Raw genomic sequence first — 25,580 nt, 5'->3', positions numbered from 1 at the left:
GCTCTTTGTTTTGGCTCACCTCACCTCCCCCCCTCCCCCCATCTCTCTGCAGTTCGATGGTGCGTTTGTGGTCAGCGGCTCGTTGGACACTTCTGATCAAAGTCTGGGACGCAGGAGACAGGTGGACACACGGGAAACATCTGAACTGACAGCGTTACAGAGGTCAAGCTCATTTGCAGCAACCTGAACTTAAGTGGGTGTGTCTTATTCAGGGGGGGTGTATCCACACGGCTGACCGGCCACCAATCACTGACCAGCGGCATGGAGCTGCGTGACAACATCCTGGTGTCCGGGAACGCCGACTCCACGGTGCGAGTGTGGGACATCCGGACGGGGACAATGTCTCCACACGCTGCAAGGTGAGGACAACAACGAGCCTGTCAGGGGGGGACGATGAGAAGTCGAGGTGTGTGTGTGTGTGTGTGTGTAGTGTGTGTGTGTGTGTGTGTGTGTGTGTGTGTGTGTGTGTGTACTAACAGTCCACAGTCCTCTGGGAGAAAGAGACGAAACGAGGAGCGCTGCAGCTCTTGTCTCTCGTCCACCGATGACGAGTTGAGGAAGTCAAAAGTTGTTCCTGTTTGTTGACTCGTCAACAACGTTGTGTGAATTGGACATTTGATGACGGTCCATTCGTCTCCTTCAGGTCCCAACAAGCACCAGTCGGCGTGGTGACGTGCCTGCAGTTCTGCCGAGGTCTGGTTCCTGTCCAGCTCCGACGACGGGGACGGTCAAGCTGTGGGACCTGCGGACCGGAGCGTGGCTGCGGGACGTGGTGGGCGCTGGAGAGCCCGGGGATCAGGTCGGGACTCAAACATCTGGTTATAAAAAAACCACTCACCTGTCATCACCTGACGTCTAAACCAATCACACGTCTGATTCTCTCCAGGGGGGGGCGTGGTGTGGCGAATCAGGGCGTCCGACACGCGCCTGGTTTGCGCCGCCGGCCAGCAGGAACGGCACCGAGGAGACCAAACTGCTGGTTCTGGACTTCGACCTGGACGACCAGCAGAAAGACCCGGACTGAGGTGGGGGAGTGACATCATCAAACCGGGACAAAGATCAAATTTAACATTGAGGTTTTTTTGGGCGCTCTCACGCTCGGACTTATTTTTCTTTTGACCAAAGTCCCGACTGGATCCGTTTTTCCTGAATGTCGCCCCCGACGACGCGCCGATCAGAACGGACCAAGACGATACTCGCGGCGCGCCGGTACGACGAGACGAATGTTTGACGCTACGACGGACGGGAAACGTGGATGCTAAACGGTTTTCCATGACAACGAGCGAATGTTTGACGGGACGAAGCGTTGGGATTTAATCGCAACCGAAAAAAAGACGTTTACGACGGATTTGAGAATAAACTTATTGAATGTAGCCGACAGAAGACGGAGCGAAGGAAAGGGGCATCGAGGATGTTTTATTTTGCTGCTGAACCAACGAGGACCCGGACCGATCCAAACCTACCAGAACCTGTCGGCCGAGACCAACGGGCAACACCTCGTACTACCAGCATGTGTCGCCATTTTTTTTCAACATTTCTTTTCCCGATAAGTTGCCCGTCCGCGTCGCCTCTGAACGCTCGCGGTCACGTTAAGTTTGCGGGAACCGCTGCTGAAATCTGGGAATAGAAGTCCGGTTTTTTTTCCCATCATGCAAAGAGGGGAGGAGTTAACGTAGACAGATGTTAGCTGCACTAGAGTCTCACATCTGCAACACCGCAAACCTTCAAACGCCGAGCGCGATCAGAACAGTCTGAACTTTGTTGTTGACCCGGAGGACCTGAACGCTGACACGCTTCTCTGTCATCGTGGTTTTTGGCTGGATATCAATCTCTTTATAGATTTCACTTTTTATTCCTACAAACTGGAGTGAAATTCAGTAAAAAAAAAAGAAGAAAGAAAGAACGAAGCACCTTTTAAATATTTTTGTCCAAATCCGATCCCGTCTGACTCGAGTCAGTGAATCGATCAACGGTTCGTGGATAAAGTTACGAAACATTTCCTCGCCCCCGTTTGCTGATTTTTCTTTGAGACACGAAGCGATTAATCGAGCAAATGATCCGCAGATTAATCAGCAGGCACGTCACACCCGTTTGCTCAAACCCGTTCACAGGAAGGTGACGGGCAGCAAAGAGGCTCTTCGATCCGGCGAGCAGCTGCTGCGAAAGGAAACGTCGTCACTACTTTACCCTGAGAGGAAAATTGCACTGAATTACAGCATTAAAACTTTTAAAGAGTTTATTCACCTTTCGTTTCCACAGAAGATTCCTCACAGGAGGTTTTTCACTCCACATGTTTTCCTCAGCTTATGAAATATATATATATTAAAACAAAAAAAAGATGCATAATTTAAAACACCTCATTTTAGTAGATATGAATCCAACAAACTGCCGTTGCCAGGCAACACCCCCAGTAACCGGTGGCATTTTGGAGGCAGGATTGTCGACCATTTGCAGGTGTGAGGCTCTGCAATGATGTAATCATGTAAAATAGTGTAAATACAAAGAGGATGTAGATATTCAGCTTTTTTATAAGAAGAAAACAGAAGATATTGTCGTGCTGGAAGGAGAAGGGAAAAACAGGAGGGGGGGGAGGGGGGGATGGGGGGGTGAATATGAATTAATAAAGATGAGTTTTATAAAGAGCTGACTGACTGTGTTGTTAATATCCACAACCTTTTCTCCATTCAGACGCTGCTCTCTTTTATTTTGAAACATCGAGCAGAGTGATGGAGCCGCAGTCACATGACCTAAAACCTCAGGAGCTCAGGATATGTAGGAATTCCTTCAAAATAAAAGCATCCAGGTGACGACCTCATGAAGCCGGTTGTCGATTGTGGAACCACAGACTGTCTATAGAAGTGTTCGTAGCTTTCCTCTAATTAATGAGGCCGATGCAGAAGTGCCTTAAAGCTGCGATACCACCGAGGACCACTAGAGGTCGGCTCCGAAAAGCCTCCATAGACTCCCATTCAACTTCTTTCGGTGTTGTTAACTCAAGTCATTCCTTCTTATTCAATATGTGGCGGTCCATCTGAAAAACAAAATCAAATAATGAGTGTGTGGAGGGGTGGAGGGGGGAGGGAGGGGGGAGTCATATCCACCCCCGCTTGCCCATATATGGTCACTTCTGGCTCCGAAGTGGTGAAGATGGAAACAGAATTGGAGGCTTCCAGAAGAACAGCAGCGGAGAGCTGGAGAATAACATCGTCCTGCAGGACATCCGGGTATTTTTAGCACTCTGCATTTCAAACACGGGACATGCGGGACGTCCTAAATCTTTCTCTGGTGCACTACGGGTGGAAAAAGGCACCGTTAGAGGAGAATTAAACCTGAAACCGACTCTGTCAAGCTTTTATTTTTATTTGATTATGCAAATCACCTGGCATGAAGCTTCTCCTCTAAATGGAGATGTTCCGTTCACGTAGATTTAAAGAGGAGGCGGCCCACTTCATTCACAACCAGGACGGATCTCTGGTGTCGGAGCACAACGAACTCCTCAAACCTTCGTCCTCCTCCACGTTTCCTGTCTGAGCTGCTCGCTGCTTCCAGCATGTGGGAGAGTGAGCAACAACAAAACAACAAAACAACAACAACAAAACACCGATCCGTTCAACTGGAAGCATGTCGGAGGGTCTTTTAATCTCCTCGGAGCCTCGTTGATTTCATTCATAACATAAATTCCAAACATGCAGCTGTGAGCACACGTGGACTGTTTGTCCTTCCGCTCGCTGCGACCGCGTGAAAGAGTGATTTTATAGGTTTTATATTTTATTTATTTGTATGACCTCCAGGCAGAAAAAAGGTGCAAAGACTGAAGCGCTCGATGTGTTTGAACACCTCGGAGCTCCGTTTCTGCACAAGTTGAACATCGGATTTGTTTTCACGTTTCTTCGTGTGTTGTGGAGATAAAACAACGAAGAGCCTGAAACTACACAATAAAACGGGTTTTAATTCAAGTTAGGATGTCTTGGACAGAGAACAACATGATGTCAACGAAGATCCTCACGTGTGTGTGTGTGTGTGTGTGTGTGTGTGTGTAAGCTGTTAATATAATTGCTGTGGGCAGCGTCGGTATAAAGCAGACAAACATCAGCCGGGTTTCATCTCACTAAAAGCTGCTCTCGGCTTTTAATACGTTACAGAGGGGGGGGAGATGGGGGGGGGGGGGTAACGGGAACGCCTCACTCCGGATGAGCTGCATGCTGTTCGTGTTATTTTGTCCACCTATACAGAGTGTGTTTGTGGGGAAGTAGATGAAACACACACACTGTGTGTGTCATTAAGTCTAGGAAACACCACATCAAAACATCCGGCTGGGACTCATTAATGTGTCAGTTTGTATAATATGCAGCACATGCGACACACTCTCAAACACATGTGAGTACGTGTGTGTGTGTGTGTGTGTGTGTGTGTAGTTGTGTTGCTCATGTTGTGGGGACACTGTGTACCTTTTTAAGAAAGCTGCAGGAAGCTCAGATTTTGGTTCCCATCGCACCATTTGGTATCTTGTTGGTGTCGCAGGAAAAAGCGCGTAACACCCGCCAGCCCACTAGAGGGCAGCGTCACAGCTGCTCCTTCATATGCGTCAAAAGACAGGACAATAAAAACACGTAAAAACACTCAGATGAAACACATTTTGCTGGTAAAAGGTTCAACATGTCTGAATATATCTTTTTTTTTTAATCTGCCTAGTTTGACATGTCCAACGATGTCCAGAGTGCATCTTGTTTAAATCTTTGCACTGTTGTTTAGTTTAATTTAATATGATTCTATTTTTATTGTATATATTGTGCATTTTTATACTTAATATTTGTACTACATCTATCTATCTATCTATCACAAACAGCGCCCTCTGTGGCCACGATTGACACTGCAATGTGAGGACATTTCTGCAATGTGAGGACGTTTCTGCAGTGAGGACATTTCTGCAGTGAGGACATTTCTGCAGTGAGGACGTTTCTGCAGTGAGGACGTTTCTGCAATGTGAGGACGTTTCTGCAGTGAGGACATTTCTGCAGTGAGGACATTTCTGCAGTGAGGACGTTTCTGCAATGTGAGGACGTTTCTGCAGTGAGGACATTTCTGCAGTGAGGACATTTCTGCAGTGAGGACGTTTCTGCAATGTGAGGACATTTCTGCAGTGAGGACGTTTCTGCATTGTCAGCTGCATTGTGAGGACGTTGTGGCCTGTCCTGATTTGGCTTTTTGTGGGTTCTCACTTGTTTTTTTGGGTCCAGGACTCGACATCTGTCCTCCTGGCTGAAAGTCTGTGATTTACACCATCAAACCTTCGAGTCTCTTCTCTCTGCTGCTCTTTTTTTGAATCTTAAAAATCTTAAATCTTATTTAATTTTTATTTAATTTTATATTAAATATAAATGTATATATATATATGAATATAAAATATTTAATTTTTAATCTTAAAAATCTCTGAAGAACTGAGATGAGTGTAATTCAATTAAGAGCAGCGCTTGTTGGGCTTTTGTAGATTCAGTTACCATGGCAACCATCAGCCTCCCTCTCACTCCGGCTCGTCAATCCAAACACGCTGATCTGACTCCCTCTAGCGGCCAAACAGACACACTGCAGCAACTCTTTTAATTCAAATTCTGTGGCTCTATTTGTTTCAGTTCAATTTAAAGGGTCCGGCTGTCTAAAGAGAAAAGTGTATTTTATTTAAATAAAAACGGGGTCATTATTTACTCCTGAAATGTGACGGCCTCCTTTTAGACCCACAAACCTGACAGCACCTTAAAGTCTGAGAAACAATGCGAGAGACGGAGAGAGCTTCGCTTTAAGCAACAAAGACATTTTTAATGCACAATAAGAACAGGTGGGTGATGATATTTTTTCCTTTGTTTCACACAAAGTCATATTTCTGGCTTTGAAAATATTTATTTCGATGTGACAAATCCACAAGAGATGAGTCTGTAGGCACAAAAGTTTGTTTCTGAACTGAATCCAAAAAGTTTTGATGAGGAAAAAAATCAAAACGAACAACAACTCTAAATATTCAAAAAGTGAGCAGCTTTATCATCAGTCTCTGTCCGGTTTCCTTTTCCTCTCCAAGACGACGAATCCCAGACGGTCCGTCCGCATCACCTGATCGTGCGGTACATCATGAAGTCGACCGTGGTGCATCGTGGGAACTTTCCGATGGAGCTCTCCTCCACCGGCGTGTACACTTTGATCTGCCGCATGTGCGTGTCTCTGCCATTCTGGTGGTTGGCGAGCACCGCGATCTGGATCATGAAGGTGCTGATCGGCTCGTTCGTCCGCTGAAAAACACACCTGGACATGTCACACGTTCTCTCGTGTCCGTCCCCGAAATCGCTTTTTTTTTTTTCTGATATTTTGACAGAAACCGTCTTTAAAAACAAATAAGTTCTGAGGGAATATCAGAGTCCAGCGCTTCATATAAAGTCCTGGTTTGCTTCGCGACCCGCATTCAGAGGTCGGCGGGAACAGAGTGGATTTTCTTGCTCACCTGATTCATGAGAGAGATGTGAATCCAGCCGCTGGGCTCCACCATCTCCAGCTGCTGCAGAGACGAAGACGAAGACGAAGAAGACGAGAATCTCAGCGCTCGTATACAAGAAGTACAAATAATTCAGACGAACTGGGACCGGATGAAAGTTGTTGAAGCGTTTACCCTGATTTCCTGCAGATTGTGGAAGTTGTTTCCCACCCTGACGGAGATCTTACTGGGGGTGTAGCTCTCGTCCGATTTATAATCAGCGTAAATACAAAGCATCTTCACCGTCGTCCTCCTCCTGGACGTCAATCAGACGGTTTAAAACACACATTCATTCTGCTTGTTTCCAGGAAAGATGCCTGTTTTGACAAATTCATTAAAATAAAAATAAAATAAAAGTTGACCTTTGAACTCCGTGTTACCTGAACTGGATGTTGACCAGGTGAGGTTGGGACCCGTCCGACTGCCAGTAGGTCTCCAGGTTGTCGTCCCTCAGCTGATCGACTCCGAAGCCTGCAACACGTGACACGTCAGACACGTCAGACACGTGACACTGAGCCGGACTGTAACACTGGATGTTTACCGGGTTTACAGGAGGAGAGGGACCACACGGCCTGGGAGCCGATCTCCCGGACCGTCCCGGTCCGCTCCAGCTGCTTCGGGTCGGCACCGGGGGGCGTCTTGCTCGGAGTCGCCATCTTTTGTTTTAACCGCAAAGTGAGACAGAAACATTCAACAAGTTATTATTATTATTATTATTATTATTATTATTATTATTATTATTACAGAGCAGTAATATGATGAGAAAACACTGCACACGTTTCTATTCGCACTCGTTGTTTATTTCCGTTAAACCGACCAGCTGGTTTAACTTAAAACATCTAAAACATCAAAGACATGTTTTTAATGTTCCCTTAAATACTGACGTTTTACTGTCCCTTTGTTGTTACACGTTTTAATTCCAACAGGTTGTTTGTTATTTGTACATAAAGTGCATTAAAACTATGTTTCATGGTGAATTTTTACTGTTGGACGGAATTGATATAAACTGACTCGAACATTTGACTTTGAAAGTATATGATAATTATTAGGTCCTTTGGGAAAAATTCGGCAGTGAGAATAATGCTCTATTGACAAGTCGTAAATCGGTTTTAAACGAATCCGATCTCAAACACGACGACGTTAAAATACACAAAATATGAATGGAGTTTGGTGGGAGGCTACAGCTAGCTGCTAATATTTCTCCATTACAGACGATCTTCAAGCCTCTAAAACTTGGGCTGCCGATGAAAGATAAGGTGTGACTCACGAGAAGCGTCAGTACAAGGCTCTGGGATGTCGTGTCAGTTGCATCAGATGTGAGTCTGTTCGTTACAGATAAAGTTTAAATCCGTTTTGTTTTTGCCGCTTCGGCTTCAACGCATCTTTTTTTGTCGCTTTTTTTGATGTCGTCACCAGGAACGGAGTCGCGTGTTTAGTGCGTGTCTCCCGCCATCTTTCCAGCCGGCTTCCAGGAGAAGAACACGTTGCTCGGAAAAAAAAAAAAAAGAAGAGAAGTTTCACTCCCGATTATTTGAGTCGAAACGTCGCGTCGCGCCTGTTTTCTTCAACCCGGGTGACGCGAGCCGAAGAGGGGTGAGTTTTTAACTGATCGGCCCGGATTTAGTTTCTTTTTGGGGTCCGTATTGCCATAGAAACGAGCAGCTGTCAAAGTGCGGGGCCTCATGTCGCACAACGCGAAGCTAACCAGGAGCTAACTGTTAGCATCCTCAGGACGTAACGGTACGATCAGGACGACCGGAGCCTCCAGTGCAGCTTTCCAGACTGCTCATTATATCGTTTATCACACATTTATAATGTGTTTACAGTCTGACAGCGTCGTGTTTACCGGTGAATGGCAGAAGGGCCCGAAAAGATGACGTTTTCTCTGATAACAGAAGAACGTGCTCCGAACTCTGTTCGATAAAAATCCAAATAAAGGTTTTCTTGAACACTGACGTCATTAAACATCTGCCATCTCTCAATCGAAGATGTTTTGTCATTGTGATGATCAGATGATGAATTCGGCACATGGACAACTCGCAGACCAGCAGGTTATTTGAGGACAAACCCCAGTTTTAATGCTCCTCTCCGCTGCCTGTCACGTTGCGTTTCAGCGTCGGAAGAGGACAGAAATCCCGAATTAATCTTTAAATTTAGTCACGTGTTTTGATAAATGACGTGTTGAATGTGTGCCGTAGTGATCAGGTGGACACCACTGAACAGATAAAGGCTTCTCGATACCGCAGTGCCAGCTTTGTACGTCCAGAAGTGAGGCCACGTTAAAAGGCCGGACTTTTTTTTAAACTCGCCCTCTGCAAAAGACTGCAAAGCCCTAACTGGGTTTGGTTTGCCTGCAGACTCTTTGGGCCTACAAGTGAAAGTGCCACTGAACCAGGACCTGAATTAAAGGCCCAGTTGCAGGTGGAGGCTGGTTCTGGGTGGTAGGGGGTCTGTGGCTGCCCCCTATTGTCACATGCAGAGGCTGGACGTTTTGTGTTCACAGCTGAATGTGTTGCTTCAGCAGAATGGACGCAGGTTCAAGCCATGATTCACACCATCAACGTTTCTATAAATAAAGCTCTTTGCAGCTCTTCCCCTCAACATTAACCAGCTCTCTCTCTGTGTCGTCTCAGCTCCGAGTGGCCAGCACTCGTCATTCCAGCCCTCCAACATGGCAGATAAGAACACCAGGATCGCCATCGTCAACCATGACAAATGCAAACCTAAGAAATGCCGTCAGGAGTGCAAGAAGAGCTGCCCGGTGGTCCGAATGGGTCGGTGTCTGGGCAAACTGAGTGGTCAGAAAATAGACGACGCCACCAACGTCTGTTATTAATTTGAACGTGTGAACGTGTGTGTTTTGCAGGTAAACTGTGTATCGAGGTGACGCCACAGAGTAAGATCGTGTGGATCTCCGAGTCCCTGTGTATAGGCTGTGGCATCTGCATCAAGGTAATGAACGCCTGCATCCAAACAAACAAACAAACAAAAGAGCCGTAGTTAAAATGTGATGTTTTCTTCTGACGTAGAAATGTCCGTTCGGAGCGTTGTCGATCGTCAACCTGCCCAGCAACCTGGAGAAGGAAACCACACACAGATACTGCGCCAACTCCTTCAAACTGCACCGGTACGCTGCTTATACAAGAGTGGATTAAAAAAACTACAACTACTTCAGAGACGGTTCCTGTTGGGCGTGAACAGTGCTGCACACGGAGCAGCAGGATCAACGACCTCCATCAGGAAGTATTCAGAGTTCAACATCATCACTGAGTTCCTCACGTTAACGTGAACATTTGTGATTTCAACCACGGACCTGAAACTGAAGCAGAGAAACATCCGATCTTTTGGGGGAACAGAGAGTCTTCAACACGGCCGCCTGCAGCCGAGTGTTCCTGAGCCCAAGCTGGGTTTTATGTTGTGTTTTTAAAGCAGTGGTTCCTGACGGGTCCCAAAAGATCGCAGACATCCCATCTTGTCGTATTCAGCTCCCTAAACACGGCCGCTGTGTTTGTCCCGTTGGAGAACCCTGTTGAGAACCCTGTTGCCATGGCGCCACAGCTCAGGTGGTTTTGCAGCGAATGTTTTTTCCCCTCGGAAGCCTCAGAAGGTCCCAGCAGGGCTCGGTGTCTGACCCGGGGGGACGAGTTTTACGGTGACACAACCCCGCCGACACTCCAGTTTCAGGTCCGCGGTTGAAATCACTAATGTTCAGGCACCAGAGGTCAGAGGTCACGTTAACGTGAGGAACTCAGTGATGATGTTGAACTCTGAATACTTCCTGATGGAGGTCGTTGCTTCCTGCTGCTCCGTGTGCAGCACCGTGCTGCGTTCAGGAACACTCTCTTATAAACCTATTGATTACTCCTCCAGAACTCTTCTGCTCTGTCCTCGTATTATGGGATGCCTCCTGAACAGGCAGTGAACATGATATGATATATGATCATTTCAGAAACGGTTCTTTTATATAAAAAAAAAAATCATTTTGTGATCGTACGTTTCTCTGTGGTTTTTGGTCTCTGTTTTACCAAGTTGTGTGTGTGTGTGTGTGTGTGTGTGTGTGTGTGTGTGTGTGCGTGTGTGTTTGCAGGCTGCCGATCCCGCGGCCCGGCGAGGTTCTGGGGCTGGTGGGGACCAATGGTATCGGCAAGTCCACCGCTCTGAAGATCCTGGCCGGAAAGCTGAAGCCCAACCTGGGGAAGTACGACGTGAGTGTTCTCGCTCGAGTTTTCAGCGCATAAATTAAACCGTTAACGAAAACATGCAAAACAACTACAGTGGTGTGAAAAAGTGTTTGCCTCCTTCCTGATTTCCAATTTTTTTGCATGTTTGTCACTTAAATGTTTCAGATCATCAAACAAATTTAAATATTAGTCAAAGATAACACAAGTAAACACAAAATGCAGTTTTTAAATGAAGGTTTTTATTATTAAGGGAGAAAAACAATCCAAACCCACATGGCCCTGTGTGAAAAAGTGTTTGTCCCCTCCTGTTAAAACATAACTTAACTGTGGTTTATCACACCTGAGTTAAATTTCTCTAGCCACACCCAGGCCTGATTACTGCCACACCTGTTCTCAATCCAGAAATCACTTCAATAGGACCTGCCTGACAAAGTGAAGTAGACCAGAAGATCCTCAAAAGATAGACATCATGCCGAGATCCAAAGAAATTCAGGAACAAATGAGAAAGAAAGTAATTGAGATCTATCAGTCTGGAAAAGGTTCTAAAGCCATTTCTAAAGCTTTGGGACTCCAGAGAACCACAGTGAGAGCCATTATCCACAAATGGAGAAAACATGGAACAGTGGTGAACCTTCCCAGGAGTGGCCGGCCGACCAAAATTACCCCAAGAGAGCAGCGACGACTCATCCGAGAGGTCACAAAAGACCCCACGACAACATCCAAAGAACTGCAGGCCTCACTTGCCTCAGTTCAGGTCAGTGTTCATGACTCCACCAGAAGAAAGAGACTCGGCAAAAATGGCCTGCATGGCAGAGTTCCAAGACCAAAACCACCGCTGAGCAAAAAGAACATTAAGGCTCGTCTCATTTTTACCAGAAAACATCTTGATGATCCCCGAGACTTTTGGGAAAATACTCTGTGGACTGACGAGACCAAAGTTGAACTTTTTGGAAGGTGTGTGTCCCATTACATCTGGCGTAAAAGTAACATCGCATTTCAGAACAAGAACATCACACCAACAGTAAAATCTGGTGGTGGTAGTGTGATGGTCTGGGGCTGTTTTGCTGCTTCAGGACCTGGAAGACTTGCTGTGATAAATGGAACCATGAATTCTACCGTCTACCAAAACATCCTGAAGGAGAATGTCCGGCCATCTGTTCGTGACCTCAAGCTGAAGCCAACTTGGGTTCTGCAGCAGGACAATGATCCAAAACACACCAGCAAGTCCACCTCTGAATGGATGAAGAAAAACAAAATGAAGACTTTGGAGTGGCCTAGTCAAAGTCCTGACCTGAATCCTATTGAGATGCTGTGGCATGACCTTAAAAAGGAGGTTGGTGCTGGAAAACCCTCCAATGTGTCTGAATTACAACAACTCTGTAAAGATGAGTCGGCCAACATTCCTCCACAGCTGGAAAAGACTGTGGCTCAGACAGTGGAGTGGGTTGAACACTAATCAGAAGGTTGGTGGTTCAATCCCCAGCTTCTCCTGTCCACATGCCTAAGTGTCCTTGAGCAAGACACTGAACCCTAAGTTTCTCCTGATGGTGAACCATCGGTGTGTGAATGTTCTCCTGATGGCAGCACCTTGTATGGTGATCTGTCTCATTAGTGGGTGAATGGAAAAACTATGTTAAAGCGCTTTGAGACCGAAAGGTGATAAAGCGCTAAAGAAGTACAGACCATTTACCATTTAAAAGACTCATTGCAAGTTATCACAAACGCTTGATTTCAGTTGTTGCTGCTGAGGGTGGTCCAACCAGTTATTAGGTTTAGGGGGAAACACTTTTTCACACAGGGCCATGTGGGTTTGGATTGTTTTTCTCCATTAATAATAAAAACCTTCATTTAAAAACTGCATTTTGTGTTTACTTGTTATCTTTGACTAATATTTAAATTTGTTTGATGATCTGAAACATTTAAGTGTGACAGACATGCAAAGAAATAAGAAATCAGGAAGGAGGCAAACACTTTTTCACGCCACTGTATTTCTGACAACCAGCATCGTTTTGAGTCTGAGTTTGTCGACTTTTACTGGGTTTTTTTTTCTCGTTTTTTTTCGTTTGATGTATTTTGTGTGTCACGTCGTATCGATCTGTCGTTCTGATCCGACCCAGAATCCTCCAGACTGGCAGGAGATCTTGACCTACTTCAGAGGTTCTGAGCTGCAGAACTACTTCACCAAAATCCTGGAGGACGACCTGCGGGCCATCGTCAAGCCGCAGTACGTCGACCAGATCCCAAAGACCGTCAAGGTAGATTAGATTCAAACAACCACCCAAAAATATGGTGTTACTTTCGGTGTTTGTTTGCTTTTTCGTACGGGTTTTAATTGTTGGTCTCGGCCTGCAGGGGTCAGTAGGGGCCATGCTGAGCAGGAAGGACGACACAGACACGCAAACCATCGTCTGCAAACAGCTCGGTACAAAAAAAATACGTTATTACCAGAGGAGGAAGAAGAAGAAGCTTTTCATTGTCTGAGGCCAGAGGTGCTTTAAAATGTGTGTGTGTGTGTGTGTGTGTGTGTGTGTGTGTGTCAGATCTGAGTCACCTGCGGGAGAGGAACGTGAAGGATCTGTCTGGAGGGGAGCTGCAGAGATTCGCCTGCGCCGTCGTCTGCATCCAGCGGGCCGACATGTGAGGAAACGGCCGCGTAGGAGCGCTGTTTGTCTCGTTTGACCTTTGACCTCTCGCGCGCTGACCTCTTTGTGCTCCTCTTCCTGCAGTTTTATGTTCGACGAGCCGTCCAGTTACCTGGATGTCAAACAGAGGCTGAAGGCCGCCATCACGATCCGCTCGCTCATCACCCCCGACAGGTAACGTCATCCCGCCTTGTTTTTCATTCTCCGCTACGTGAACGCGTGAAGTTCCTCCTAAAAACCCCGGCGGTGTGTTGTTGTTTTTCCAGGTACATCATCGTGGTGGAGCACGACCTCAGCGTGTTGGACTACCTGTCGGACTTCATCTGCTGCCTGTACGGAGTCCCCAGCGCCTACGGGGTCGTCACCATGCCCTTCAGCGTCCGAGAGGGTAAAACTACCACACGGGGGCGTTGTTGTGGTTCAATTATTAATCATAATAATATTATTAATAATAATAATAAACGATCGTATGAATGAACCATAAAACGGAGAAGAAAAGAGAGAAAGAGAACGGAAGTTTCAAGAAGAGATTTAAAAGATGTCGCTGACTCTGCAGAATATTTGGCAGCTCCTTCCACAACTCGAGTCTCAGACTCTTTCTCAGGTTTCTATGGAACAAGCAGGTCAGCTACGAGAGAGGCCGTGAAGAGGCTTCAGAAGTCAACAATAAAACGTTCAAATCGATTCTGAAACATAAAACACAAAACTGAGGCGGCTGAAACGACCGAGATGTGGCGAGAGGACAGTTTAAAGAAAAAGTGAAGCGTTTTTACAACGTAAACATGCAGCCAAGGTATCGTTGGTACCAAATGACGACACTCGATACGACCGAACAAATTCAAGATTTGTAATGATATGAAACAAAGAAACGAGGTTTAATCCCACATAAATATGGTCAGATCCATTTTTCTGCGTCGGGATGAAAACGTGGACGTTAAACAGATTTCTCTCTCTGCTTCACCCCTTCGTTTCCTCTCTCCAGGTATCAACATCTTCCTGGACGGCTACGTCCCCACGGAGAATCTCAGGTTTCGGGAGACCTCGCTGGTCTTCAAGGTGGCGGAGACGGCCAACGAGGAGGAAGTGAAGCGACTCAGGCACTACCAGGTCGGTGGTCACGTCTCCACTCGGCTCCTCCTCCCTTTGTTTTTTTAAATGACATCGTTTTATCACGTAGCCCTGAAAAAAAACCCACTGATAACATTTGTGTCGCCGCTCAGTATCCAGACATGGCGAAGACGATGGGCGAGTTCACGCTGGAGATCGTCGGAGGAGAGTTTACGGACTCTGAGATCATGGTGATGCTGGGAGAGAACGGTGAGTTTTATCCACCAATCAGTGACCAGCAAACACAAAATGTTGGGAAAAATATTAGAAGTCAAACGAGGAACCTGTCACTCGTATTCAGAGCTTTAATCAAACACTTTGAATTATATATGACGCTGATTTGGCCTCACTCATCCGAGCATCTATCATACACGGTTACCACGGTAACAGACGTCGCTCTTTTCTTAATGACTGTGTCCAAAAGAGTTCGTAGCTTCAGGTCTGTAAAATGGTTCTGATCCAGAAGTGTCTTCAGCTGCAATACCAGCGAGTGCCACTAGAGGTCGGCTCCAAAAAGCCTCCGGCTCCATAGACTCCCATTCAACTTCTCTCATCAAATCCAAAGTGAATAAAATGTGTCCATCAGTTATCTCGGTGTTGTTAGCTAAAGTCACTCCTTCTTATTAGTTTTCTGGAGGTCCATCTGAAAATAATCCCTCATTCATTAGAAAAGAAGATTCAAGAAGACCTGTTTTTGGGGGCGTGTCTGTTTGATTGACAGGTCTGTGGTGCAGTCAGGTTACAGCTATCGGTAGGCGGGACTTTTATTTTGAAGGTTGAGTCAGATGGTTTATGTCATTTGTGTCCGCAGGAACGGGGAAGACGACCTTCATCAGGATGTTGGCAGGAGGACTCAAAGCTGACGGAGTAGGTGAGTGTGTGTCCCTTAAACACACACACACACACACACACACACACACACACACACACACACACACACTCTCTGACCTGCGCTCTGTCTTCCAGGTGAGGTTCCCATCCTGAACGTCAGCTACAAGCCTCAGACCATCAGCCCCAAGTTCAAGGTTTGTTCAGTTTCTAATGAGGATTTAACAACAAACAACACGACGGACTCAGCAGGACGTGACCGGCCTGTTTTATTTCCTGATTTCTAACGTGAAATCAAAAGTAGGAAATACAGGTTGATTTTTCTGTGTTGGATTAAATCAAAAATATTTATTGACCTCACCGAGCCGCGACTGAATTCAAGGTCCCGGAGCTTCCCCGTTAAATCTGGAGCCACAAACTCGTCATCAGGACACGACAAAAAGTTTGAAACTTAGAATAAAAATAAAATAAAAAAGATCCTGCTGTCGTTTTAATAATGTGATTCTTCCAGTTTGTAAAAGACAAAAAAAAAACACTAAAACCTGACGACATCAGTTTCAGAAGTTCCTGCAGCTGTAGGAAGCTCGAAACCCACGAAAAGTCACGTCTGATTCTCTCACATCAGTCTGAGTAAATAAAGCTCAATGTTTGTTTGTGTGTTTGTTTGTTTGTGTGTTTGTTTGTTTGTTTGCGTGTCTGCAGGGCAGCGTCAGAGCTCTGCTGCACGAGAAGATCAGAGACGCCTACACACACCCGCAGTTCATCACCGACGTCATGAAGCCGCTGCAGATCGAGAGCATCATCGACCAGGATGTAAGACACACACACACACACACACACACACACACACACACACACACACACACACACACACACACAGAGAGTTCAGACCGGCCTGGTTAACGTCCTCACCGGTTCCTCCCCGAACATCTTTGCGAAGCCACCAGAGTCAGCTGATGTCCAGATGTGACTCAGTTCTTGTCAGAAAAAACTTCAGTTTTTTGTTGTGAACTGTGATTTTACTCGTTTTTAAACTTCTTCTGGGGTTCAATCTAATAAAACAACAACAACAACAACAACACAATAACAATAAAACACTTTTCTGGCTCGTGATCATTTTTAAGAAGTTAAAATGTTTGGCCACAAAATAGATAAAAAAAAGCCTGTTAAACTCTGAACTCTGCAAAACTGCCAGAAGGTTGAAAAGTTTCCTGTTTTAAAAAAAAAAAAATCACCATTATTAGATTAGAAAACGATGCGATTGAGCGAGGACCAGATCATGAACCCTCTTCATCCTCGTCTTCCTCCTCCAGGTCCAGAACCTGTCCGGAGGTGAGCTGCAGCGAGTCGCCCTCACGCTGTGTTTGGGCAAACCAGCCGACGTCTACCTGATCGACGAGCCGTCGGCCTACCTGGACTCCGAGCAGAGGTTGATGGCCGCCAGGGTCATCAAGAGGTCAGACTCCTCCTCTTCCTGTCACATGTTCTTCCTCCTTTCCTGCTTTACACGTCCTCCCTCATCCGTCTCACTGAAACCTGAAAAAACACGACGAAATCATTTTTTTAAATGTAGTCGCAATGTTTTTTTTCGGAGATGCAGAAAAATCTTTTAAATTTCTTCGATTTTTGAGTTACCTCCTTTGTTTTTTCTATTTAAAATCAGATTTGGAAAATCAGGTTTTCATTTCCATATAGAGAGAAAAATGCGATCTTTTACTTCTACGATCAAAAGACTTGAACTTCTTAAAGCTAACTAGCTTAGCAGAGAAGCAGTTAGTTGTTTGGTCAATTTGACGCAAAGCAAAAAAAGATTTCTCACATTTGAGAAATGTGTTCAATTGTTCAAATGTTTCACGCTTGAACAAATAATAATAAATCGACTAATCAGCGCAGACTTTTATAAACTGCCTGGAAGTAGTGACGAAGTCATGGGAATGTTTTTATTGATGTCTCAAGTACAAATTTCTGTTTTTAGAATTAAAACGTTTTTTAAAATTGTGTGTTTGAGTTAAATGTGATTTAGTTTTTGTTTAATTGAATTGTCGTTTAGTTGCCAGTGTTTGTGCAGTCACCTCTCTCAGCCTGCGGGGGGCGGTGTTGTCTGACTCGTGTTGCGTTTGCAGGTACATCCTCCACGCAAAGAAGACGGCCTTCGTGGTGGAGCACGACTTCATCATGGCGACCTACCTGGCCGACAGAGTCATCGTGTTCGACGGCGTTCCCTCCAAGTGCACCTTGGCTAACGCGTAAGTGGCGATTTTCAACGCTGGTTTCGTGAGCTCGTCTGTGGTTGCTGTGGTAACGGCCAGGTTTTCTCTCAGGCCTCAGGGTCTTTTGGCCGGGATGAACCGGTTTCTGTCACTGTTGGAGATCACGTTCAGGAGAGACCCGAACAACTTCAGACCGCGAATCAACAAACACAACTCCATCAAGGTACGACCATTTTAACCGCTGCACCGGTTTCAATTCTCTAAACTATTGAATGTTGAATGAACAATGTGACAGCAGTGTTACATTTAGAGGGCGGTGAAGGTGAGAAACATGTAATGCATGTCTTGTCTTGTAATACCACTTTGAAGGATAGGGGGCGACAGTGTTCGAGTTCTGGCAGTTTGGTCAAATTTGGTGTGTTCTTGCCTTTATTGTGAGTTCGTCATTTTTCTTTTTTATAACCGACGATTGTAAAATTATACCGTACGAACGCAGTGGTTGATTGACGAAAAAATAATTTTAACTTTTACGTTAAAGTCTTTTTAACTCCTTTTTAGCAAGAAAACAGCTACAGCAAAACCTTATATACACACCTTTGGGAATTTGTCTGGTTTGTTTGCGACATAAAGTTGCTTCGGCGAGTTAAAATAGAACGCGACAAACTCGGTTACCTCATCGCCTAACTAACGATTAATATTAACGCCGTCGGTAACGTTACACAGCTAGCTACGTTCATAAGCTCATAACCGTCGTTACGACCAGTTGGTTGAGTTACCAGTCTGAAGGAAACGTCGTGAGTTCAGCATCAAACCACAAAGTTAAAATACAATTTACACAATAGAGTCTTGTGGTATGAAATGGTATTACAGGATGAGGCAAAAAAGGTCATTCCTTTACGTTGTGTGGATCATTTTATTAAATTTCTGAACGTAAAAATAACATTTTTACATTTGTGTAAAAATGTGTAAAACATTTGTTTTTATTTGATGTCTACACAAACATAATTAAGATACTAATACTATAAATACTATCACTACTACGCTAAATACTGCTGCTACTCATACCGAATTTATATGACTATAAATACTGGTACCACACTTGCTTACTACTACTGCAAATATTACTACCATTAACACACTGCTACTAGAAGTAGTGCTTCCACACTTTAATACTACATTTTGTACTGCATGTACTACCACGACCAAATATTTCATCTACGCATACTTAAGATACTTCTACTATGACTGGTACTACACACACTGGACTTAATACTCATGTAAATACTGAGTTACTGTGTTGCTGCTGTCAATACAAATAATCCAAAACTATACCTACAGAAAATACTACGACTATTAATACTACTATAACTATAAATACTGCTACTCTACCTCAATTTTGTTTGTAAATGTTTTTGGACATAAAAATGGAAACGGCGGTCCGCGTGAAGCAGTCGTGTACTTTTTAGGTAACTGTCACTCAAAAAACACTCCAAAAAACCCATTACTGACCAGCTGACCTTTGACCTCTGTCTTGTCTCTCTCAGGACACAGAACAGAAGAAGAGCGGGAACTATTTCTTCCTGGACGACTAACAGGTCGCGTTCGACGCCTGCCAGCGAAGCCTCGATGTTCACGGCCGGGCTGCGTTCACCGAACAGCGGAAGGTGTTCAAACCATAAGAAACGATAAAAAAGAAAAACCCCATCAGCCTTTATGTACTGGGCTGCGTTCAATAACCAGCGATGTTGTGAGATGTTTAAAATGATAAAGTGCATTTCATTCTGTGTCCGTCAGCCCGAACGTGCCGAATTCACAAGGCGGCGACATTTGTGGAACATTTAACAACGTATTTTAACACTCATGCATTTACAACAAGTGAAAATAAACCGATGCTTCCTGACCACCAAAAACTTTCTCCTGTCTGGTGTTTTGTTCTGAAACTGACGGTAAACTGAGACTTTCAAGGTACAACAGCTTAAATTCAAGGTACGGTCAGCGGAGAGTTTAGCAGAGATACTATTACAACAAATACAACCAAAAAATGAAAAAAAAGAAGTCCAACTATAAATACTACGTCAGTAATTCTACTGCAGTAGTAGAAATCTAGCAAACTATAAATACTCCTGCCTTCAAGGTACTGAATACTGGTACTGTTTTAAATACTACTTCTCCTACTGATGTTTTGAATACTACCAAGAGTGTAACCATGGTATCAACATTGCGAGGGTCCAAGTGACATTTGCCCCCACATCATTTCAAAAAGTCATACTATAGTATGTCCTACAAATTAAAATGAAAAACCAATATTACGTGTGGTAAATTTTGGACGACATAACAAAACAGTTATTTTTTTAATTGTGTAGAACATAATATAATATGACCATTTTTTTGCAGAACACACAAAATAAGCCTGACAAGGGATTGAACACAGCCTTGGTGCTATGAGGCAACGGTGCTAACCACTGCAACCATTGGTAAAGTTTTTTTTATAGATTTTGTAGGACATACATTTTTTTGAGATTTTGGACGACATACTACAGAATAACTTTTTTGTCATATTTTGTACGACATGCCATAAGTATGACTTCCGTTCACATTATAGAAGCCAGCACATTGGTGCAGTTGTCAGCGTCATTGTCTCACAGTCTAGAGGTCCCAGGTTCGATCCCTGCCTGGGGCTTGACATGTGGAAGTTGCATGTTCCTGCATAAGTAATAACCTAAATGTAATCTAAGGCATCCTTAATGTGGATGACTAAATTATGCATGTTGTCATGCATATAGTCTAATCTAAAACAAATGTCATGCAATGTAATCATGCATGTAAACGTGACAAAGAGTCACCCCACAAGCAAGAACATGCAATTCTCCACACACTAAGTTCCTGATCGAACCCAGAACCTCTAGATAATGAGATGACAACGCTGGCTTGGAAATGTGCCGATGTGCTGCTTTTATTGTATTTTTGTTTGACTTATATTACTTATAGGACTTTTAAACATGTTTAGGAAGAAGGCACTGTAGTGCATTGGTTAGTGTTTTTGCCTTCCAGTCTGAAGGTAACAGGTTCAATTCTTGCCCTGGACGGTACTTTTCATCCGAGATGTTAATGTTCTCCCTTCCAGGATGAGGTTTTGAACCTGGAACCTTCTGACTGGGAGACAACAATGCTAACCACTACACTGTTGATCAGTCTACCATAACATGTTTAAAAGTCATATAAGTCATATAAGCATAACAAACTTTGTACAAAACACAAAATCACCCAGCCTGGGTATCGAACCCAGAACCTTTTGAATGAGAGGCAACACTGCTAACCACTGTCCCATTTTACCAGACATGCAAGACCGCTTTTCATTTTTACTTTGCAGGACATACTATATAGTATGACTGTTTTTGCAAAACACACAAAGTCAAACTGCCCTTGGATCTAAACCAGAACCTTCTGACTTCGAGGATGGGTCTCCTCATGAGACGTTTGTCTTCCTTCCAGGGAGGGTATCGAACCTGCACCCTTCTGATTGTGAGGCAACACTGCTAACCACTAGTCCATTTTACCAGACATGAAATGTTTTTTTTTATTTTTTTTTATTATGTACGACATACTACAGTGTGACTTTTTTTGCACAACACACAAAATCATCCTGACCGGGGATTGAACCCAGAATCTTGATACTCTGAGGCGACAGCATAAACCACTGCCCCAATTTACCTCTTATATAATGTTGGGTTGTTGACTTCCGTTCATGTTAAAAAAAAAGTCATACAGGATGTCGTCTGAAATATCTTGAAGTCATACGACAGCATGTCTGAAATATGACATGCTGTCGTATGACTTTTTTGTCATCTTTTGGACGACATGCCATAAGTATGACTTCCGTTCATGTTTTTGTAAGCCAGCACATCGGTGCAGTTGTCAGCGTCGTTGTCTCATCATTTTCGTCTATCACAGGTTCCTGCTCATCTTCATCTCTCAGATCTGCAAAGAATCGTCTCTGCCTCTCGGTGTCGTCTCCTAAAAGGTCATTAAGTACATTTGCGGAGTTCTTACGGGACAAAGTACCACTAAATAGTACCACTAATATTACCACTATAAATACTACTACTGAACTCACTTCACCTTTTGCCATTTTAAACCCCTACTACTACACTTACAACTCTCCTTACTACACGTACTACTACTGCGACAGATACTACTTGACTTTCTCCTCATACTTGACTGACTTCAACTAATGTTCCTACTTTAAATACGACAATTCTTAAGTCTGCTACGAGTATAAAAACTACCACATTTAATGAAATACTAATAATCTACCTTCACACGACAAACGAGAGCAGCAATCTGAACCAAATTTTGTTTTTATTTATTCAACCACATAAAAAAGTCCAACACAGACAAACAAAAACAGCGTTTTCCTTCCGTACAGCAGTGACTCTCAAGAGGAGGAAGACGGTAAAAAAAAGGCAGCAAACGTAAGGCACCGAATCTCCATGAGTTGATCGAGAGTGAAGAAAAACCAAGGACGTGAAACCAGCAGCACGAACAAAAAACAGGAACGACAAACACTTCCTGTTGCTCCCATCCTTTTTGCGTGATTGTTTTTAGCGCTAACAGGAAGGTTTCCCTGGTTGGCGCTTGCAGAAATATAGTTTTGTCTCGTCGGACGTGCTCTTATGTTACATTCAGTTGTTACGAGAAAGTCCCAAAAACTGACTTCCTATTCAAGCAGTAGTTAAAAGAGTTGGACGAGGAGACCAGCAGCACTTTTCGCGGTCAGTCGAGAGGTGGCTCGGCCAGATTAGTTTAGCGTAAAGACTGGAAACAGGAGCAAACTGCTAGCCTAGCTCCAACCAACGGATCTCAAACGCGAACCCTTCTGCAGCTCTCTAATTAACAAGCACCAGATCAATTCCTGCTTTTAGCCTTTATGCTAAGCTAACTAGCTGCTAGTTAAAGCTTAAACGTTTACCGTACAATCACGAGTTTTGCTGATCTTCGTGACTAACTCCACAGGAAAGCTAGCGTTTTTTAAATCACGTCAGTGAGGTCGTAAACTTGTACATGCTAACATGCCAGGCTAATGAGCTGGCTAAATATAACAATAAAAAAATAAAGATAGTGTTTCCACGACAAGGTTGAAAGAGTTTACGATTTTCTGACTCAGATTGTAACGAAGTTAAAGACATTTGTAGAGAAAGAAGTGTCCATTTTTTCCAGAAGAGGCCAACAGTCCAAACGCTGCTAAAGAAGCAAAATCAATCCACCGATCAGATCTCAGGAGCGATTGTCAGAAAAAAAGAAGAAAACAAATTAAAGAATCACCTTCCTGTCCCTGGTTGAGAGCTAGTATCCTCTCTCACGACCCCGCCCCCTGTGGGAGGAGCTATACTGGACGTAGGTAAGCCCCACCCCCGTCTCTCCTCCATATCTCCTCCTCTGTGGCCCCCTCCCTTGATCGTGGCCGTGGCCTCCCCTCCCTCTACCTTTGTGAACCTTCCTGGGACCCCTGAAGCTCATGGTCGGCCCCCCGTGGTTCTCCCCCCAGTCGTCCTCCGTGCTGCAGCCCACCGACAGACCCTCTGTCATGGCAGCCGTCGTCATGTAACCCACCTGGCCGGGCTCCGGAGTCCCGAGCGGGACGTACGCCCTGGGCGAGTTTCTGGGGCGAGAGTAACGCAACGGCGAGCCGGGGCTGCTGCCAGACGTCATGGTTGTCATGGAGACATCCTTCATGTCAAGCTCTGGGACCAGCTCGAGCTGAGAGAGACAGACATCGTTCACTTGACCGAATATTACCAATACTACTCTCACTGTGTGTGTGTGTGTGTGTGTGTGTGTGTGTGTGTGTGTGTGTGTGTGTGTGTGTGTGTGTGCGGTACGTACTACTATGGGTGTGTTGTTGAGGGGCGGGTCCACCAGCAGCACCGCTCTCGTCATACTCTCTGCCGGCTCGTTCTTGAGGGCTGATGGGAAAAAACAAAAAACCTTCTATGAAAAGCTTCACTGCCCATCGGCTCCCTCTAGAGGAACAAACTGCAACGGCTTTCAATTTAAGACCTTCACTGACCCGGATTCCTTTGTGCTACTGGCGAATAATTTACAGTAAAATACCGCTTTGTTTTAGACTTAATAATAAAAAGCGTCTACGTACCAAAACTCGGTGGAACCACCACTGTTCTGTTGTTGTTCCCCAAATCAGCAGATGTTGGACGCTCCATAGGACCAGGGGCTCGGACGCGCCCGTGTCCAGGGATCGTGTCCCCGTTGGTGGGCTGAATCTGCTCCATCGCCCTGTGGCTCACCTGGAGCTCCTCGGGGGCGGCTGGGGATTGGTACCCCAGAGAGGATGGAGGGTACGGAGGCACAGCGGGGGAGTATCGCGGGTGTCCCGGGCTCTGTCCCGAGTTGTACCCCTGAGAGGACGACGGGGGGACTGGGTATGGAGGTGTTGGCGACGGATACCCACTCGGATAGGCGGGATTTTTGGGTAGGGGCATCTGCTGCCACGGCAACGACGGGCAAGGTATCCTGTGGGGCGAGGGTTGGGAGACCTGTTGGTACGCGGCCTGGTTGAAGGACGGCTCACTGGGACGGGGGGGCTCAGCGAGCGCTGCCTGGTGCTCGTACTGAGCGGGCACTGCCACTGAAGTCGGAGTGTACTGGGCGGATGGGTAAGCCTCCTGCCGCCTGGTGGGAGTGCTGGAGGGAGTGTAGTGGGGGGAGGGGGAGCGGGAGGACACCTTGGGTTGCATGGTGTGGGCGTGCTGCAGGGGGAGGAGGTATATGTAGGGGGGGAGCATGGGCATGGTGTAGGCCTGAAAGGAGAGCAGACGGAGACTTCAATCAAGACCTAATTTATTTTTCTAATTCTCTCCCAGATTGATTTTTACTCTTGTTGTTTGTTGTTGTTTTTACATCTAGAAGTATTGACTTCATGAACAAGTTGTTTTCCATCTTACCTTCACACCCAGGTTGAAGAAAAACTTCAAGATGTTGACGTCTGCGGAGGAAAAACGAAAATTCGGGTCAGTATCGTCTTTGTTTGCTCGCTACAACCTGGACCGACCGACCCGCCGTCGGATGAACGCGCAAAATCAGACAATTAAAAAAAAGTCAGATTCTCCTTGTCGATGTTGATCAGATAAATATTTGAGGGTTTTATTTTTGAGTCACCAAAGAGTCTTTTTTTTTGTTGGGCTCACCTCGGGGCAGGTCGCCCCCTGACGCGCCGGAGCAGAAGGGTGGAGTTGGAGCGACGCCACCTTTGTCTCCTCGGGGGAATCCGGGGTACAGAGGGTCCTGGTAGATCTGGGACATCTGCTGCAGGGGGACGACTCCGGGGAGGGATGCGGGGTGATGTGCCGGCGGCAGCTCCGGGTGATGAGAGGGGGACTCAAGGTGAGGGTGGAGGTGCTGAGGCGGAGACGGATGGGCTTCTGTTTGGGCGCGGGGAGATTGGAGATTGGAGGGATAGGAGGCGGCGAGGGAAAGGGAGGGATGAGGGATTTGGGAGGGGTGAGGAGGCTGGACGTGGAGGTGAGGATGGGAGGCGTGGGGGTAGGAGGCTCCTGGAGGCGGAGGATGGGACTGAACGTGGGCCGGTGGCAGAGAGGTCACTTCACAATGATGACGGAGGAGAGGGGGCGGTGCCTCCGTCTGGATCTGGGGCCTCGGGACTTCATCGGATGGTGACGGAGCTTGACTCGGGGTCTGGATCTGGATCTGGGACAAGGACTCCAGGGGGTGAACCAGAGAGGTCTCATACGCCGACAGAATGGCTCCAGGTTTTGGCAAAGAATCTGACCAATGAGAGAAAGACAAGACGGTTCGGAACGAATGATTGGACAGACACGACTTGAATTTCTACCGAGGAACAAGATCAACCAATCAGAACGAGTTACTTATTCAAAGATGTAAAATTAGACATCACACCTTTTCTTTTCCGTAAGTAAAACTGACGACTCAGCATGTCTTACTTGTGGGTGGTGCTGGTGGAGCCTCGTGGACCTGAGCAGAAGGATGAAGTTGAGGGGAGGAGGAGGAGGAGGAAGGTGGACTGGGGGAGTGGGGGCGAGAGGTGATGGGGAAGCTGAGT

At 45.6% G+C, this 25,580-nt stretch overlaps 3 protein-coding genes and 1 pseudogene across 4 annotated transcripts in view; 2 read left to right on the top strand and 2 right to left on the bottom strand.

Annotated features, from left to right (window-relative positions):
• The window catches only part of LOC138212028 (F-box/WD repeat-containing protein 7-like), a 35,348-nt pseudogene extending 32,778 nt beyond the window's left edge, over positions 1 to 2,570 (top strand).
• A 3,218-nt stretch (positions 2,571 to 5,788) lies between these two features.
• anapc10 (anaphase promoting complex subunit 10) lies at positions 5,789 to 7,950 on the bottom strand. Its single transcript, XM_069172167.1, has 6 exons — positions 7,785 to 7,950; positions 7,059 to 7,173; positions 6,898 to 6,988; positions 6,653 to 6,773; positions 6,488 to 6,541; positions 5,789 to 6,278 (listed from the first exon to the last, which is right to left on the bottom strand). The coding sequence occupies exons 2-6, from the start codon at positions 7,171 to 7,173 to the stop codon at positions 6,099 to 6,101; spliced, it is 561 nt and encodes a 186-aa protein (XP_069028268.1). The 5' UTR covers positions 7,785 to 7,950; the 3' UTR covers positions 5,789 to 6,098.
• Positions 7,951 to 8,001: 51 nt separating this feature from the next.
• On the top strand, positions 8,002 to 19,395 carry abce1 (ATP-binding cassette, sub-family E (OABP), member 1). Its single transcript, XM_069172166.1, has 19 exons — positions 8,002 to 8,110; positions 9,151 to 9,291; positions 9,384 to 9,469; positions 9,547 to 9,644; positions 10,605 to 10,722; positions 12,816 to 12,953; positions 13,051 to 13,120; positions 13,239 to 13,335; positions 13,425 to 13,514; positions 13,607 to 13,728; positions 14,323 to 14,447; positions 14,561 to 14,657; positions 15,259 to 15,318; positions 15,414 to 15,472; positions 15,978 to 16,088; positions 16,589 to 16,731; positions 17,399 to 17,521; positions 17,597 to 17,708; positions 19,030 to 19,395. Exons 2-19 carry the CDS (start codon positions 9,189 to 9,191, stop codon positions 19,075 to 19,077), a joined length of 1,800 nt encoding a protein of 599 aa, XP_069028267.1. The 5' UTR covers positions 8,002 to 8,110; positions 9,151 to 9,188; the 3' UTR covers positions 19,078 to 19,395.
• Positions 19,396 to 21,825: 2,430 nt separating this feature from the next.
• The window catches only part of otud4 (OTU deubiquitinase 4), a 13,038-nt gene continuing 9,283 nt past the window's right edge, over positions 21,826 to 25,580 (bottom strand). For both annotated transcript variants that reach the window (XM_069172187.1, XM_069172188.1), the window contains exons 16-21: positions 25,462 to 25,580; positions 24,688 to 25,284; positions 24,445 to 24,485; positions 23,637 to 24,300; positions 23,369 to 23,448; positions 21,826 to 23,242 (exon numbers count right to left, since the gene is read on the bottom strand). The exon at positions 25,462 to 25,580 is cut by the window's right edge and continues 518 nt beyond it. In XM_069172187.1, coding sequence (XP_069028288.1) covers positions 22,829 to 23,242; positions 23,369 to 23,448; positions 23,637 to 24,300; positions 24,445 to 24,485; positions 24,688 to 25,284; positions 25,462 to 25,580 — 1,915 coding nt within the window. In that variant the 3' untranslated portion in view covers positions 21,826 to 22,828. The remainder of the gene's footprint in view (positions 23,243 to 23,368; positions 23,449 to 23,636; positions 24,301 to 24,444; positions 24,486 to 24,687; positions 25,285 to 25,461) is intronic.

The sequence above is a fragment of the Embiotoca jacksoni genome, unplaced genomic scaffold (assembly GCF_022577435.1).
Source record: "Embiotoca jacksoni isolate LCO1_2020_lvr unplaced genomic scaffold, fEmbJac1.0.p SCAF_51, whole genome shotgun sequence".
Classification (NCBI taxonomy): domain Eukaryota; kingdom Metazoa; phylum Chordata; class Actinopteri; family Embiotocidae; genus Embiotoca; species Embiotoca jacksoni.
Note: the sequence above shows the minus strand (reverse complement) of the source record. Positions and strands in the feature narration are given on the sequence as shown.

Coding starts and splice junctions, on each gene's coding strand:
- anapc10 (XM_069172167.1), bottom strand. CDS start 7,173: ATGGCGACTCCGAGCAAGACGCCCCCCGGTGCCGACCCGAAGCAGCTG. Junction 6,989..7,058: donor CCTCTCCTCCTGTAAACCCG/GTAAACATCCAG, acceptor CACGTGTTGCAG/GCTTCGGAGTCGATCAGCTG. Junction 6,774..6,897: donor CTGGTCAACATCCAGTTCAG/GTAACACGGAGT, acceptor ATTGACGTCCAG/GAGGAGGACGACGGTGAAGA.
- abce1 (XM_069172166.1), top strand. CDS start 9,189: ATGGCAGATAAGAACACCAGGATCGCCATCGTCAACCATGACAAATGC. Junction 14,658..15,258: donor GGTGATGCTGGGAGAGAACG/GTGAGTTTTATC, acceptor TTGTGTCCGCAG/GAACGGGGAAGACGACCTTC. Junction 17,522..17,596: donor AAGTGCACCTTGGCTAACGC/GTAAGTGGCGAT, acceptor GTTTTCTCTCAG/GCCTCAGGGTCTTTTGGCCG.